The sequence below is a fragment of the Acomys minous genome (assembly GCF_964271855.1).
Source record: "Acomys minous genome assembly, chromosome: 6".
Lineage (NCBI taxonomy): Eukaryota > Metazoa > Chordata > Mammalia > Rodentia > Muridae > Acomys > Acomys minous.
In genome coordinates this window covers 92,243,468-92,259,753 of record NC_140487.1, presented here as the reverse complement: position 1 = coordinate 92,259,753, position 16,286 = coordinate 92,243,468, and the positions used below count along the sequence as shown (strand labels likewise).

Below are 16,286 nucleotides of genomic sequence, written 5' to 3'. Positions count from 1 at the left end.
AGACAGAGAGAGAGAGAGACAGAGAGACAGACAGAGGGAGAGACAGAGAGAGAGAGAGACAGAGAGAGAGACAGAGAGACAGAAAGAGACAGCGAGACAGAGAGAGAGACAGAGAGAGACAGAAAGAGACAGAGAGACACAGAGAGAGAGAGACAAAGAGAGAGAGAGAGAGACAGAGAGAGAGAGAGAGAGACAGAGAGAGAGAGAGAGAGGTGTCTCAAGCACCTTAGAATGTGTCCTGAACCTGCCTGCTTATAGCATGCCCACAGTAACACTTCTAAGCCTCAGCACCCTTTGCCTGGTGCCCGTTTCTCTCACAGGGTAGGGACCCCTCCAGAGCCTCCTGCTACAGTGACACTGCTCAAACTTTTCCAGCACAGGGATTCTACACTTTCTGACATATCCAGCCTGTTGTGTTTGCTCCTGCCTTCCTTCTAGTCTGTGGGACACATGAACCAGGTGCAGGCCAGGCATGGCTGACTCATTAGTGGCAGCAGAGGAAGGGCCCACTTCTTTGTTTTAATTTTAATCTATTAGCTAATTGCTGGAGGTTGAGGCCCGGGCCCCGGGCACGCTAGGCAGGCACTCGATCATGATGCTACATCCTCAGACTTCTTTCTACTTTTTATTTTAAGGTAGACTCTCATTCATCGCCCAGGCTGGCTTTGAACTTATCTTCATGCGTCAGCATTCCAGGCTCGTGGCACTTTTAAACTGCTTGCTACTTGTTTTTATGTTGAGGGTAAACCTCCAGACTGAGATGTGAATATGCTCTATATATCCCAAAAGATGCTTACGTAGATCCTTGGGAGCCAGGGAAGAGCCTGCCTCTAAGTTTCCACTCTGACACTTCTGTCCCCCCACGATTCCTTGTTCAGAGCAGAGACTGTGGCAGTGCACTAAGCTCTAGTGGAGGCGACGGTGGTCAGCTCCTACACAGCCTGTCTCTTCCTTGCTCACCTGTCCTCAATCCGGACCCACAGGTCATTGAACTGCCTTGGCCTCTGGTGTTTGTTTAGTCTCTTGCGCCACTTCTGCCTTCCGAACTCCTCCAGCTGGCTGAGACTGTCTGGGAGCAGGAGATGTGGGGACAGGACTGGATCCTCCTCCTCAGGAGGGGTTGTGGGGGTCGCCGAGGTTGCTTCTGGTACTGCCGCTGCTGGGGTTGCTGGAGCTGGGCTGGCAGGAGAGGTGCCCTCAGGAGCGAGAGTTGGGCTCTCAGCAGCAGGACTGCAAAGAAGAACAGCATGTGAGTGTGCCGTGTGTGTGAAGGGGATGCAGAGGGGATGCCTTCAAGGCAAGGGAAATGCCAGAGGGCCCCTGCTAGGCTGGGCTGGAGGGGCCCAGGGCAACCATTTTCTGTTACAGAGATGCAGAACATTGATTCATCCTTTCATCTTTTAGTCCATGGCTAGTATTCCTCTAGACATTAAGTATCCGCAATGACCCAAACAGATGCCCCACTACGGCTTATGCCCTAAAGTGGAAGACAGAGTAAAACACATGGAGCACCAGGTGGCCACACTGCTGAGGAGGACAACGTGAGCATATGGAGGAGTCAGGTGTGAGAGAGCACAGGGAGGGAGGGGCTGGCTGGAAAAGGAGGTCTATGCACATCCCTGATCTCGATCAACGTTTCATTCAGCAGGACCCCTGGCATAGGGACCCCAGGCGAGTCATCTAATTATGCTGTGCCTCAGTCTCTTCTGTAAAGTGGGGGTATGTGGGACTCTGCTACTAAGGTCAAAGTCTGGCATTTCCAGTTAGCCTCTGAGCTTGGTGCAAGGTGACAGACTCCCTTTCTTAGCTGGGCTCCCTCTCTGCCTGATCTGGGGACCCTTAGATCCTCTAAGAAGCATCATAGCCCTCAGGGAAAATTATAGGCCCGACCTGTATTTTCTGATAAGATACCCATTCAGTGTGCATCTGGGGATTCTTGAAAGCACCCATCCTATGCTAAGGAGATGTCTTGGTATCTTGCCTTTCAACCAATGACCTTTGACCATACCTGGAGTTCTTCCCCCACCCATAGGATAATTAAGTACTGCTTTCTCCCTCTTATGACAGGTTGTGTTGCTACATGTAAATGAAGTTATCCCTGGCTCCCCTAACCCCAGCGAATCAAATTCATTCACCCTCAAAACCCCTCCCACTGCCCAAGGTTTATAAGTCTCTGTTTCACACAAAATATATGGTCCGGCATCATCTGTTTGATATTCGTCATTTATTCTGGGGAAAGCAGGGTTCCCTTCTCCCTAAATAATTTATTGCTGGACTCCCCGAAGCTTGGCTACTGGTTAGTCAGCCATGTGATGCTGGGCTACCTAGAGCTGCCACAGCCATTTTGTCCACCAAATCCGACAAAACTGGGCTCCAGTCTCTGCCTCTCTCAGTTTGGGAGCTCTGAGTGAGCAAGCCTCTGTGACTGCAGCCACCGACACAGCCAGGCTGGGACTTTGTTGCCGGTTGGCTTGACTGGGGGGGGGGCGGTGCAGTTTGGAACCCTGAGCTCCTTTGATCCCATGCTTCACCCTTTTCTGCCCTAGCATGCACTTCTGGTTTTGTGCTTGATGGGGCCCAAGCTTTCCGGGAGAGTACCCGACAAAACCCAGGCTCTTGCTGGACATAGAACGACAGGGGTTGGATGGTCTGCACCCCCGCCCCCGTCCCCCACAACTGGGACATTGTGAGGTTATAGATAAACAGAGTTGAAGGGCTTAGAATAGTGTCTGGCAGTAGCAGGCAGCCCAGGGCTTTGAATAGTTGATGCTATTCAGGCTGCTTGTGTTATCAATTCATCCGGCTGTCTGTGCGTCGGACATCCATTGATCATCTTTTGAGTGGAGGTGGGACAGGGCTAAGTCACTAGAGCTCTACCTGAAAGCTGATAAGATACAAGCTGCATCCCACGAGTTATAACTCGTGGCCCAGATTACGGATGATGAGTAGCTCTTGGAGAGAAAGGGGATGGAGGAATATTGCTACCTGCTTCATCAGAATGAGATGGGCGCAAGTGAGGTGAGGACCCCCGTACAGTGCCTGGTGCCTAACCAAACCTCTCTGATATGGGCCACCAAGCGAAATGACCCGACTACGCAGGCACTCAAGGGTCATTTAGTCATGTTGGTGGAATTCGTGCTCAAAGAAGGCTATGCCTCTCAGCCTGCAGACACTCTGGCTTTTATTCTTTACTTTCTGTGGGCCTCCAGAAAGGAATTCCTTGGGGGCACATCGTCCCTGGAGGGTTAGGAGTGCTTTTAGGAACTGTGTCCAGGCAAACAGCTTGCGAGGGAGGTGGCACCCGGGACTGAAGGCAGTCCTCCCATTCCACCCTCACACTCCCAACAGTGAGTGGGTGAGGGGCTTCTCTCTCTCTCTCTTTGAAGAGAAAAAGGCTCAGCTCATCCTCTCCCAACCCCCATGGCAACTCCAGACTACCAGGGTCCAGGCTATTGGAGATGCTGCAGCTGTTGAGGAGATAATTCAAAACAGTCAGACAAAAAGATAGCTACAGGAAGCACCTGTGGCCAAGGATGGCTTTTATTGTTGTTGCCTCCTCAGCATCCCCACCCCCCCCTCCTCCGCCCTGCCAGTTTCTTCATTCCCTTGTACAGGAGACTAAAGCTGAGAATCTTCCAGCAGAGCCTGTGTGGGCAGTGGAGGGGATCTCCTCCTCTAATGCCTGCTCCCCTGCCCTGCCTGGCCACACACACTGCGCTTCAAGAGAAAAGGTCCTAGGGAGGGGGTGTGGGGAGAAGGGTGATGTGCGAGGAACAGGAGGGAACTAGAGGAATGCCTTGATACCTTGTATCCCTCATTCCTTACATACACCTGCCCTGAACTTCTGGCTGAGCTCCTGGGGAGTGATGGGAGGCTGGGATGGAGTCCCAACCCTGAGGCTCACAAGGTCCTATAGACGTCACATGGAACTGGGGGGCGGGTATGGTATGGAGTGGCCTGTGCTCTGGGGACCCAAGGAAGCTTCCTGTGAGGGTCAAGGTTTCAGTCATTCTTGAGTCCCCGGTGACCAGAGTGGGAACAAGAAATGGCTAGGAGATGAGGGAGACCGCAGAACCAGATTGTCACACAAATAATGTCCTTCTGCAAGTGAGTTCATGATAGGCAGGGATATTCATAGCTGCTGCCTTGCCAGACGATGACAATGAGTTAGGAGCACCTAGAGCCCCACGCAGAGTGAGCAGCCAGCACCACTTGTCTGCACGGCTGCATCAGACTTTGGGTCATGACATCATATGAACGGGCTGAAATCACAACCCGGGCGGTCCTTGTGGACTGGTGAGAAGGTTCCTACCTAAAGGCTGGGCCCATGAGTTTGAGAAGCCTGACCCTGAGCTGAAAGACTCAGGAGATCTGAGATCTCCAGCCTGGTTATTGCCCGATGCTGGTGCTGCAGATGTTCACATAGGCAGAGCTGATCCCCATCCTTGGGGGACGTTCAAGGGTGGGGACAGGTGGGGTGGGGCAGCATAGGAACCCAAAGAGGAAGAGGTTTGGGAGAGTGGCTCTGTGGGAAGAGTTGGCAACGTCCTGGCAGGGAAGTTGGAAGCTAGGGGCACAGCCAGAGGAGGCAATGGAGCAGGTACAGCAGGAAGCAGAGGACCATGAATGGACGGGGCAGCAAAAGAGTCATGCAGTGGGGATGGACATAGGAAAGAAACCAAACTGTAGCCTCTTCTTCCCGTGGTCCCATCTTCATTCAGGGTCTGGATGTCTGCTGACTTTCTGGGGAATAACTGAGGTCACTTATGCTGTTGCTCAATCTATTTGTATTTGAGCCTCAAGAATCTTATAAGACCTTATTCTGCTCCCATTCCCACGGCACCAGGAGATCACAAAAAGGCTACATACCAGCCTCTTCACCCTGTCCAGCAGCCACTAGTTACAATGTCCGGCCAGCCTGTTCCCATAAGACCCCATCTCATGGCAGTGTGTTTCACAGCTCTACACTTAGGCCTGAGCAGGTCATCAGGGGCAGTGGCCACGATGTACGTACGTTCAGGCAGCAGTCGCCGAGCCAGCTCCAAAATGACACCATATACCCTATTGCTTACCTGTGGATTGCTTGCCCAGCAGGTGTGTGGTCCACCTCCAGCCCAGCCTGTCTTAGGACGTCAATGACAGTGTTGTTCCCCAGAAAATGACCTGGAACATAAGATGCGGCATGGCCTCAGCCACATGTCAGGCTGTCACCCAGCAGATAGAGGGCCATCCCTTGGGTTTGGTTCTGGGCCAGTGAATTATAACAGTGGGGGGGGGGTCCCCCAATGGTCTCCTAGATGGGTATTGGCATAGGGAATGCCCGTACTGTAGCAATAAGTTTATTTTTCAAATCTAGGTATTGTGTCCCAGTGGGATGATGCACACCTGGTCCCACCCTGCTTGTATTCACAGCCCAGCTCTGCTGCTCACAGGCCGTATCTCTGCATGCTCCAGTTTCCTCTCCTGTAAAGCGGGAGTGGTCATCATCACCTTCTCTAGTCTGTGAGGACGCCAGAGAACAGGGGCTGGTGTGCAGCCAGGGCTACCTGTTACATTACTGAGTCCAATGCCACTAAGCTGACCCTAGTGCCTGCTCACCTGGAGTGGCTAGGCTCCAACAGTCATGAAAGTCCTAGCTCCAAGATGCCTCACAGCCCCTAGCAGGTTTATGGTTTGCTTCTCTTTGTAAACTCCACCAGCAACTCATGCCTCCTTTCCTCAGTTCCCTGAGAGCCCTCCAGGGGGCAGAGACCACTTTGGCACAGCCTTGCATGTGGCCAGGGTCTCACACATGCTCACCATGTGCTGGCAGAATCTAAGCATTTAGATTCATTTCTTTACCTTCTACCCATGGTGACCCAGGTAGCAGAAAAGCCATAAAACCCTCCCCCAAATGCAGGACCCAGCAGACAGTGACAGCGACCTAGAGGAGCTGCAAACAAAATGACACCTGAGGTGACCTTCAGAAGAGTGTGTGTGTGTGTGTGTGTGTGTGTGTGTGTGTGTGCACGTGTTGTCCATCTTACTTCCCAGCCATTATTCATTCTCTCTACAAGCATTTATGATGTATCTGCTTTGGATGAGGTACTATAGATATACAGGTGGATAATTCAGTTCAGGGCCCCGAAGAAGGGAGTGGCCTCCCTCACCGGGGTACAGGCAAGAGGTCTGTACTCTCAGGCTCTGGTTAGGGAGAGTCCCGGGAAACCAAATGACTGTGGACGTAGGAACTGCCTGAGTCAGGCCCTGTCCTCTCCCCGCCTCCTGCCTCATGAGCACTTTGGGTTGTCCTGTGCTTCTGGAGTGTTCCAGGATCTCCGCATTCTGAGTCTGTCTGAACATTGCCTTCCTGCTCCCATTAGCGCAGAACCTGGGCGTGGGAAGCAGGCGGGCTAATCACTGTCCTCTGACTCTGATTGCCTGTGACGAGTGGTGACAGGTGAGAAGCAGGAAGGCCGGCATGCTGACAGCCTCAGGCGAGGTAGAGAACACAGTGGACAAGCTGGTAGGAACAGGCCAAGCTCCTGATTCAGAGGGAGGGCTACAGAACCTGGCCAGTGGTTGGAGCAGAGGGGCCTTCCTCAGCCCTCTGGCACGCTGGCTTGACACACAGCCATAGTTTGCTAGCTGGCCAGTCAGAGTTCCTGTAGTTCCACCTGGAGATCACTCAAAATGTGAGCACACAGGGGAGGATGCTAAGAGGTCTATCCCAGCCTGTGCTCTGCTTCCTCTGAACCCTTGGGTGCGTAGGCTACCTCCCAGTATCTCAGTTTCCTCTATGTCAGAGGGAGGGATTGGAGTGCATGGTAGACAAGGGCTTACATAGCAAATGGTCCATGAGGGTTCGTTTGGTTCATTCAAGATCCCCATAAAAAGATGCTCCTGTGTTTCTCCCTCCTTCCCTTCTTTCCCCTTTCCTTTCTTCTTTCTTTTACTTGTTTTCTTTCTTTCCTTTTCTCCCTTTGACTCCCTCCCTCTTCTCATATACTTGTGTCATTGGTATAGTGGACGTTGACTATTACATAGCTCCTGCTGGACGGTGATTGACAGTCTGAGTCCCGTTCTGGCTCCTCTGTGTCTCAGAATCTGGCTCTGCGGATCAGGGCACTACCTACAGTGCATATGACGTCACAGGAAGCTGTGTAGGCACGTGAGACACATTAGAGTGGTGACAGGGAAGACTTCCTGGAGGAGGAGGCAGTGCTACTAGGTGCAGATAGGAGTGGGCTGGAGATAGGATGAGCGGCCCCACACAGAGGGCAGTGTGTGCAAAGTATGAGGGGGTGAGGAGATGAGAATCTCTATATAGAAGAGACAAAAGCACAGGTGTGAACAGCCCCCCACCCCAGCCCCCAGAATCTGACTTTGACCTGGCCTGCAAGGACAAGCCCCATGTCTCTCCCTCAGCCTGTGTCCCGGTTAGTTTCTGGTAACTCGACACAGACCAGAGTCATCTTGGAAGAGAGAACCTCAAATGAGGAATGACCTCCACCAGACTGGCCTGTGGGCATGTCTGTGGGCCATTGTTTATTTTGATTAATGATGGATGTAGGAGGGCTCAGCCCACTATGGGTGGTACCAACCCTAGGCAGGTGGTTGTGGGTTTTCTAAGAAAGCAAGCTGAGCAAGCCAGGAAGCAGCATTCCTCCATGGTCTCTACTTCAGTTCCTGTCTCCAGGTTTCTGTCTCCACTTCCTTCCCTACCCTTCCTGGGTGATGAGCTGTTACCTGGAAATGTAAGATAAACTGTTTCTTCTCCTAAGTTGCTTTTGGTCAGAATGTTGTATTACAGAAACAGAAACCAACTAAAGGACTTTGATCCTAGGCTTTCCTGTCACCAGTGTCTTCCCCTCAAAGTCAAATAACCTATGGCTCCTTGGCTTGCTCTAGGGACAGCTTGAAGCCCTAGAGTGGCAGGGCCTCTTGCGTAGAATGCCATATTAAGGGAGATGAAACTGTTCCTGACTAAGTGGGAGCCATCCTGACTAAGTGGGAGCCATCCTGCCTACTTGGCTCTCTTCTGCTACGCTGGAAGAGAGCAGTGGGTGGCAACCTTCAGTGCCCAGGAGGAAGGATTCTGCCAGGAGCTCTTGGCCTCTGCTCTAGACAGTGTGATAAATCCTCCTCTGCTTCTGTGGGTTTAAAGACAAGCTCTGGGCTGGGCATGGTGGTGCACGCCTTTAATCCCAGAACTTGGGAGGCAGAGGCAGGTGGACCACTGAGTTTGAGGCTAGCCTGGTCTATAAAGTGAGTCCAGGACAGCCAAGACTAACACAGAGAAACCCTAAATCTAAATAAATAAATAAATAAATAAATAAATAAATAAATAAATGCAAGCTCTGATGATCCAACTGTAGTCCCCACATCTGCCCAGAAGTCCTCAAGAGCTACCAGAGAAAACTCCAAATAGTCCAGGAGAAGCAGATAACACCCACGGACTGTCCTGCGGATGTACTGTGGATGGTCAGAGGCATCAGGCTTGGCCTAGCCCTATGCGGCCTCTGTGGTGCAGCCCTCAAAAGATGTAGCTGGGCCCTGAGCTCTGGGTGTCTCCCAGATCTGTTGGAAGAGCCCTGGCACCCCTTCAGCCTTAAGGCTTTCTGAACTGAATTGCTTTCCTTAGTCCAAGGATACTTGGGGAAAGCAAGCAGGTCAAGTTCAAATTTCCACCTTCTCTTCTGAGCCCACTATGCTCTCTCTGTTTCATCCTTCCTCCCAGGATGGGAAAACAGTACTGGTCCCTCACTTTCCTGGTACAACCCAAAGCAGGACCCTTCTATATGATCTGTGCCCAGAATTCAGTGATGTAATCCTGGATGCCCAGCCAGCATTCCTGATATTCATCCTGACTGGTGCTTGGTCTCATGAGACCCATAGTTGCAACTTCTTAGTGCCCAAGCCTCCCTCTGGCTTGGGCATTTGCCACTGTGCCCTTACTCATCTGGCGGCACCCTTGCTGGGCTTTCTTCTGCCATGTCCAAACAGGAGCTGTGAAAACCTGCCCTTGTCCTCTTTCCTCTTCATTCTACTTATATCTCAGCTACCAACCTTGGTGACCCAGAGCAGCGATGACTCCCTCAGACACAGTGGCACTCAGTGGCCTAGGGACATCTTCGCCCAACCCTCCATGGTGCACATCAACCTTGCTTACCATCTCTCCATGCCATCACTGTGTCTCTACTGGACATTGCTAACCAAGCTACCTTGGTCCTCATGCTCCTACACTCAACAGTCAATTCAAGTACATTCAACCACCCAGCCGCCATCACCTGCAGCCACACTGCACTGTTCTTTAGTCTCTTCCCACTGCAGCTAACCTGACCTGCCCATAGCCCTGAGCTGACTCTGTCGGGACAGGATGTGCTCACGCAGAGCCACCTGATGGGGGTGGGGATGGGATATAAGCTCTTTGAGGGCGGGGCCGTGCCTGATTCATCTTTGTCCCCAGAGTTAAGCCCAAATCTGGCGCACCACCACGGCTCCATGAATGTTTGTTGAATGAATGAGTGACACAGCCTTTTACTCCACATCCTTTCCATGATCTCATCCTGTCCCCAGGAGACCCAAGTTTCCCCCCATTCTTTGTAGCCCAGCCCTGGCCCTTGGTGAGTCTCCCCAAGATCCCACCAATCCTAGGAGCTTGGCCCCTGTGCAGCCTAGAGTCAGGGTCCAGCGTATGCTGTCCCCGGGGGTTGGCAGGCAGGGCTTAGGCTTGTCTCCAAAGTTGGAAATTCTCAACAAGGCACCACCCCCATGCTGGGACCTGCAAGCAAGGTGGTGGAAGGTTTCCAAAGGGGCCCCACAATGTTGGGGCTCAGGCTGCTTGGCTTGCCCAGCCTCCCTGGGGCTCCTGGCCACCACTCAGCATCTCCCTCCAGCATTGGCTTCCAGCTGTTCTCTGGCCAGCTCTCTGCAGGAAGACACGCTCCATTGTGCTTGCTGAGTCCAGAGAAGACAACAGAAGAGGAAAGAGAGGGCGGGGCACAGGGAGCCTCGGAGACATAAAGAAGGAAGTAGGAAGAAAAGCAGAGGGACTGTCACAGGGTGCAGGTGGGGGCAAGGAGAGGTGAGAACTTCAGAACGTGGGACACAAAAGAGTTAGACAGAGAAGAGGAGCCAGAGACCAGCTGTGAGAGATGCAGTGACAATTGCAGGGAGAGAAGAGGAAAGAGGAGATATGGCCAGATTTGGGGTGAGGGAGGGAGGGAGGGAGAAAGGGGGAGAGAGAGAGAGAGAGAGAGAGAGAGAGAGAGAGAGAGAGAGAGAGAGAGAGAGAATACACACACACACACACACACACACACACACACACACACACACACACACATATATATATATATATATATACACACACATAATGTCAGGGCTTCATCACTGTGGGCAGGGCTAGCCTTGCCTCCGTGAGACAAGCCAGGGGCCACTTACAGACCTCTATAATACAAACAGGAAAGGGACTATGAGATGAGGAAAGGTTCCTTTCTTCTGGGTACATGGTGGGCTGTACCAGGGCACAAGGCATGGAGGACAGACAGCATGCCCTCTGGCACAGGCAGCTAGGGCAGGGCAGAGCCTGCACACAAGACTCAACCCACCTACGGACCCTGTGGCCTTGGGTAGTTTCCTTTCCCTCTTTGTCTAAGCTTCCCCATACGGGTCCCTGGCCTCCTGGGTCCTCACACCTGTAAGGTTTTACCAGGTGGTGACCTGAATAATTTAGCAAGCCTCCAGACATGCTGTTCCATTTCATTCTTGAAGTAGCCCTTGAAGGTGCTCCCACTTTATAGATGGGGAAACTGAGGCTCAGTGAGGGGAGCAGGACTTGCCCAAGGTCACACAGATAGTTAGAGGCAAGGCATTTTGGGCTTCTTCCCAGAACTGTCCCAGTTCACGGCAAGCTCCGTCACGCCCACTCTGAAGTACTTGGCAGCTGCAGAGATGCCAAGATCATGGTTGGGGGCAGGAAATGGTCAGAAACGTGTGTACCTTCCAAGGTTCAGCAGATTGGAGAGGAAAGTGTGTCAAGTGCTCAGCATGAACAATGCGCCAATTAACAGGGCAATTTCAAGACTGCAGTGGGGGCTGGGTGGCGGAGGAGGAGAGAGAGAACCAGATGTTCCCCCGCACGGGCTCCAGAGTAACGCGGGTGCCTTCGGCCAGCACACATGTTTTCTCTCCAGTGAGCACGCGGGTTTCCAGTTTTCTCCTCCTGGAAGAGGCATCCCAAGTCCGTATTTATGTTCCGTCTGAAATTAATGCAAGGGAAACTTTCAAACGCGAATCTCACTGCCAGGGCCTCCGGCCGGATATCAAGCCAGAGTCATGTTTGTTTTCCCTAGGAAGTGTGACGGGAGAGATGGATAATGAGGGGCACCAGGGCTTCTAGTCTATTCAGAGCAGTGTGCAGGGGAACTGGCTGACCTGGGCCCCGCCCCCTCCTGCTCTGCAGTCGCCCAGCACAAGGCTGAGCCTTCTCAGCGCATCGGCCACTAACTCGACACCGCCTGTGTAGGCAGCCTTACGCCAGGATCTGAGACACACTATGGTCTCTACCTATGAAGAGAGAGATAGGCACATACAGGCCAATGATAAAGGGTGGGGGGGGGGGTACAGGGATCAGGGAATGAAGACAGAGGGAGGCTGGAGAGGGAAGCTGCCAGGGCATGGCACCAGGGAGTGCAGGCAGAGAGGAGAGACATCAGTGTGTGTTGGTGCGAATGGTGAGTAGTCCTGCGGTTGAGTATAACGTGAAAGAGGAGGTGGGTCCTTCGAGGGTTGGGGCAGGAGGGACAAGCTGTGGAATTCTGACTGCTGCAGGACAAGAAGAGGGCAGACTTTAGATGGGACCAGAAAATAGTCTCCCCAGCAACCGTCTGAGTGCCCCAGAGAGAGCTCTTCACATCCTGAGGTGTGGCAAGGGAAACAAAGATACCCACAGGAGTTGGTGGTGCCTGGGTGGAACCACAGCCTTTGGTATCCTTTGCTCTGTGCTCTGGTGTGGCAGCTTCTGGGATGCCAGGCATCAAAAAGGAGGTAGTGATGGATGAAAGCCTAGCCTGCTCCGCCACCAAAGTGGCAAAGGTGGACACAAACACCAGGGGTGGCAGAGTCTGCCTGCTACATTTCTGGTAGGGGGAAACATGCCAAATATTTGGATTCATTTTCTCATTCCATTTCCCAACAGTCTAGCTTGCCTGTGCCATACAGGGACTAAAGGCAGAGCTGGGTCTACGTCCAGGCATGGCTCAGGTGTGTCCATAGCGAGGCACTTGTGGAGGCAGCTGCCCAGACAATACTCAGCCTCTGGGCTCTGGGGAGGCTCCTGTTCTGAGCAGCCTGGGCCCTGGGGCCTCTGACACTATCTGACAGCCATTAAGTGGGTTTAGAAAGCACCTCTCCCTTCACCAAGCCATCACCCACTTGGATCTAAACCTCTGAGTTCAAAGCTTTTAGGTCATTTGGTTCAGATGCTCTCTTAGGTCAGGAGGCCAGGCCTCTGCTGGCACCTGAGTCATTTCCAGGGTGACTGAGAGTAACTCGGGTGAGTTAGAAGCCCTGGAGGTTGTGGCTAGTTCATCCTGAGGACTTGGTGACCACCGTACTTTATCTAATAGCCTTTGTGGTCATCTAATATATATTAGATTTTCCTGAGGTTCAGTATCCCAGAGTCTAGGAACCCCCTGTTGGCTAGAGACCCATTTAAGAACTGAGGCTCCTCCTGTCTGTGGTAGTTTGAATAGACTTATGTGCTTGAATGCTTGGCCCATAGGGAGTGGCACTATTAGGAGGTGTGGTCTTGTTGGAGGAGGTGTGTCATTGTGGGGGCGGGCTTTAAGGTCTCCTATGCTCAAGCAAAGTCCAATGACACTGTTTCTTTCTGCTGCATGTGGATCAAGGTGTGGAACTGTCGGCTTCTTCTCCAGCACCAAGCCTGCTGCACTCTGATGCCAGTGCTTCCCCCATGATGATAATGTATTAAACCCCCCACACTGTAAGCCAGCCCCAGTTAGATATTTTCCTTTATCTCATGGTGCCTCGTCACAGCAACAAAACCCTAACTAAGACACCATCCTGAGCTTCACTGTTGTGTAACACCAATCTTGGCTCTTGAGATTTCTACGCAGTACCACAGAATTCCTCTAGCTCCTCATCTGGGGTGACAACGGAGGACTGCAGACTCTGAGAAACCAGAACTCTGTAGTAGCTGCACAAGGTTACGCTGACAGGTCATTTACGCTGTGTCTGGCACTGAGCCAGCACAGAGGGGACTCTGAGGCTGGGAGGAGTGAAAGCACTGGCTAGCCCAGAGCTACTTCTCAGAAAAAAAATCTAGGATCTCCCACACCGTAGCTTCAAAGGCCACGCTCTGGTCTGTCATTTTCTCCTGCTGCTTTCCTGGCACTGCCCAGCAAGATTGCTGAGCCCAGAGCTGGGATTCTCAAATCTTCCACCGACAGCACAGCCCTGGAGACAAGTTGTGGGACACGGCACATAGTTCCTATTGACTTGTCCTGTCCAAGAGAAGGCTACCCAGGCACCATCCAGAAGAGGGCATCCCTCTGTCTGTTGTGATGCTCTAGATTGAATATGAATGGTTTTGGTGTATCTATTGCAAATATGCCAGCCCCTAGATGTGTGTGTGTGTGTGTGTGTGTGTGTGCTGTGGTGACAGGACGCTTTTTTTTTTTTTTTTTTTTAGCACTGTTGGGAATTCTGAAGTACGTCTGGAAGGTTTAATCTCATGTTTGTGCTTGGGAAGCAGGGCAGACATCGGTGTTGTCGGGCAGGGAAAGAGACTATTGGGAGTGTGGCCTCCATTCCAGACTCTGGCTGTCCTTTGGCCGTCTGCAAGCTCTGAGGGGCTTCTGTTCCAAAGGTAGCAAGTGGGGAAGCAAGTGCAAGTGCAGGGAAGGATGGGTCTTGCCTGGAGAACTGTGAGGAGGATACGAAGAACTGGAGAAGCCTCCGGACTTGCATAAGGGACATTTCAGCCGCTCCCATCTTCTCCAGGAGGCCTTCTCTGAGTCAGCCTTTGCCAACAAGCCTGCAATGTAGTATGCAGGGCCTGGAGGGAACCTAACATCTCGCCTCTTGTGGGTCCCTTGCTGTGCAGATGGAGTGGGAACATCTCAGAAGGCAAGTGTTTCCATGACACCAAGCTGTTTCCCTTCCTCGCCCTCATGGCCCTGACTTAACTCTTGCACTGGCTTTCTCACCATCTGCTGCCTCCTCCCCCAAGAAACCCTCCTTAGCCTCTGCCTCCTGCCTCAGCCTGTGTGGCTTGCTCACTGGGGCCTAGAAGTCTCTTTCTAGTGAGTTTTCTGTCCTTCTATTTATCACAATAGTCTCATCTCCCAAAAGGAAGATAGAATGTTCCCAGAGCTCCTAATTCCTACCATGGGGACAGAGACTTAGGTTCTAGATCAAATTTTCTTGGGGTAACATAGGAGTGGGTGGCACTTGCATACCTCAGGATCATTGCATTCATCATTCATTCATTCATTCATTCATTCATTCATTCATCCATGGAACAGAAGGGATATCCTGCCCTTAACAGGAGGCCCTGAGCATGGGGTTTGTATGAGTGGATTGTCAAACAGGACAGCGTACCTTCTACAGGAAGCAGTTGCTTCCTCATTCATTCATTCATTCATTCATTCACTAATTTTTGGTGGTGTGGGATTAATGTTAGACACATGATTTATCTTTGAGATATAGCTCAGCCAACACCCTTTTTCCGTTAGCTAAAGCATGTTTATGGCTCAGTGTGGTGGGTTTATATCTCTCCTTTCTATCAAGTTTAAATCTTTACTACTAATGTATTCCTGTCCCAGGCCCGTAAGTGTGGTTCTGAAAGCCGATCAGCAGCTTAAAGGCTGAGAGTCCTGCATGTCCCAGCACTCAGAGTGACAGATCTGTGTCTCTGATTCTGCCTGCCTTCTGCCTGGAATTTGCTTCCTTTGTGGTAGTTGGTGGCTGCCCATGAAGACATGTCCAGGTTCTGGAAGGCTCCATATTACTTCCAAGTCTCCAAGAGCAATTGAAAAAAAAATGCTGGAATGTTGGAATGCTATGAGACCAGAGAGCGAGGTTATTGCAACCAGGTAATTAGAGACCAACAGAATGCTGGGGTCCAAGGATTGCCGAGTGTCTGAAGTTCAGGTTTTATTCAGACTACAGTATGCTAGAGCCATAAAAATCCATAACTTCCAGCTGTTGGAGCTGGAAATGAGTGGGGTGTAGAGGTTACCTGTCTGTCCCACACAACCTGCTAGTGACTCATGCTTCTTTTGTTTTTGTTTGTTTGTTTATTTTTTGAAACAGAGTTTCTCTATATCGAGTTAGCTGTCAGGGACTCTCTTTGTAGACCAGGCTGGCCTCGAACTCATAGAGATCCACTTGTCTCTGCCTCCCGAGTGCAAGGACTAAAGGCATGAACCACCATGGCCTGGTGTGACTCATGCTTCTAAATCAGCTCCTTCGGTTCCCGAGTCATGCATGTTATTATTGAAAAAAAAAAGCTACAAGATTTTTTGATGGCTGAACAAATAAACATTCCAAGAAAATCAGTTTCCCTAGAACAAAGGATAATGCTGTCATTTTCTCCTAGTGCCTAGAACTAAGCCCTCTCTCACTCGTGAGATGCCCTGGGACTGAATGGAATATACTTAATTCTGTATGATTTTGTTCATCATGTCTTTGTGTAACTTCTTCCAAGGGCTAGCAATTTTGAGACTGTGGGCCCTGTCTTGGCATAGTTCACATGCTGGGGATGGTCACTGAGCAGGGAGTGTGCAGGTAAACTTGGAAGGCAGCTGGGTACAATGTCCATCTTTAAATCCTAGCTGTTGGATGTTGCTAGAGAAATCTTAAGAACCAGTAGGTTGACAGACCTTCATTGCCAGCAGAAAGAACAAGTACAGGGCAGGCACCTGCTGCCATCTTGGTCCCCAGCAGACATGATGGGTCAGTCAGGACTCTGCTGTGCTGTGCTCTGATATGCTCTGCACAGCACCACACTCTAGGCACCCACTAGCAATTAGTCACAAATGCCTCCAATATGAAATCTAATCTAGCTTCCTGCCCCGGTCAAGCTTGTGGTCAGCCTCTCTTGTACTTATGTCAAGTGCTTTCCCTTCTTCAAACCGAGAGCCCTTTGTCATCCTTCCAACCTTCACCTTCGAGCTGGAAGAGTAGACCTGGTTAGAAGCCATCAGCTCCCTGCTCACACACACATGTTAGCTGGGGAGGTACTGTCTTCTGCCCTGAGACCAACTATCTTCCCTTGC

At 51.5% G+C, this 16,286-nt stretch overlaps 1 protein-coding gene and 1 long non-coding RNA gene across 2 annotated transcripts in view; one reads left to right on the top strand and one right to left on the bottom strand.

The window, feature by feature from the left end:
* Positions 1-16,286, bottom strand: part of TRABD2B (TraB domain containing 2B) — a 204,934-nt gene that overhangs the window by 10,071 nt on the left and 178,577 nt on the right. The window contains exons 5-6 of the mRNA XM_084785988.1: positions 5,073-5,163; positions 961-1,230 (exon numbers count right to left, since the gene is read on the bottom strand). Coding sequence (XP_084642114.1) covers positions 961-1,230; positions 5,073-5,163 — 361 coding nt within the window. The remainder of the gene's footprint in view (positions 1-960; positions 1,231-5,072; positions 5,164-16,286) is intronic.
* Positions 1-16,286, top strand: part of LOC311599897 — a 59,626-nt gene that overhangs the window by 26,097 nt on the left and 17,243 nt on the right. The gene's annotated exons all lie outside the window — the stretch shown is intronic.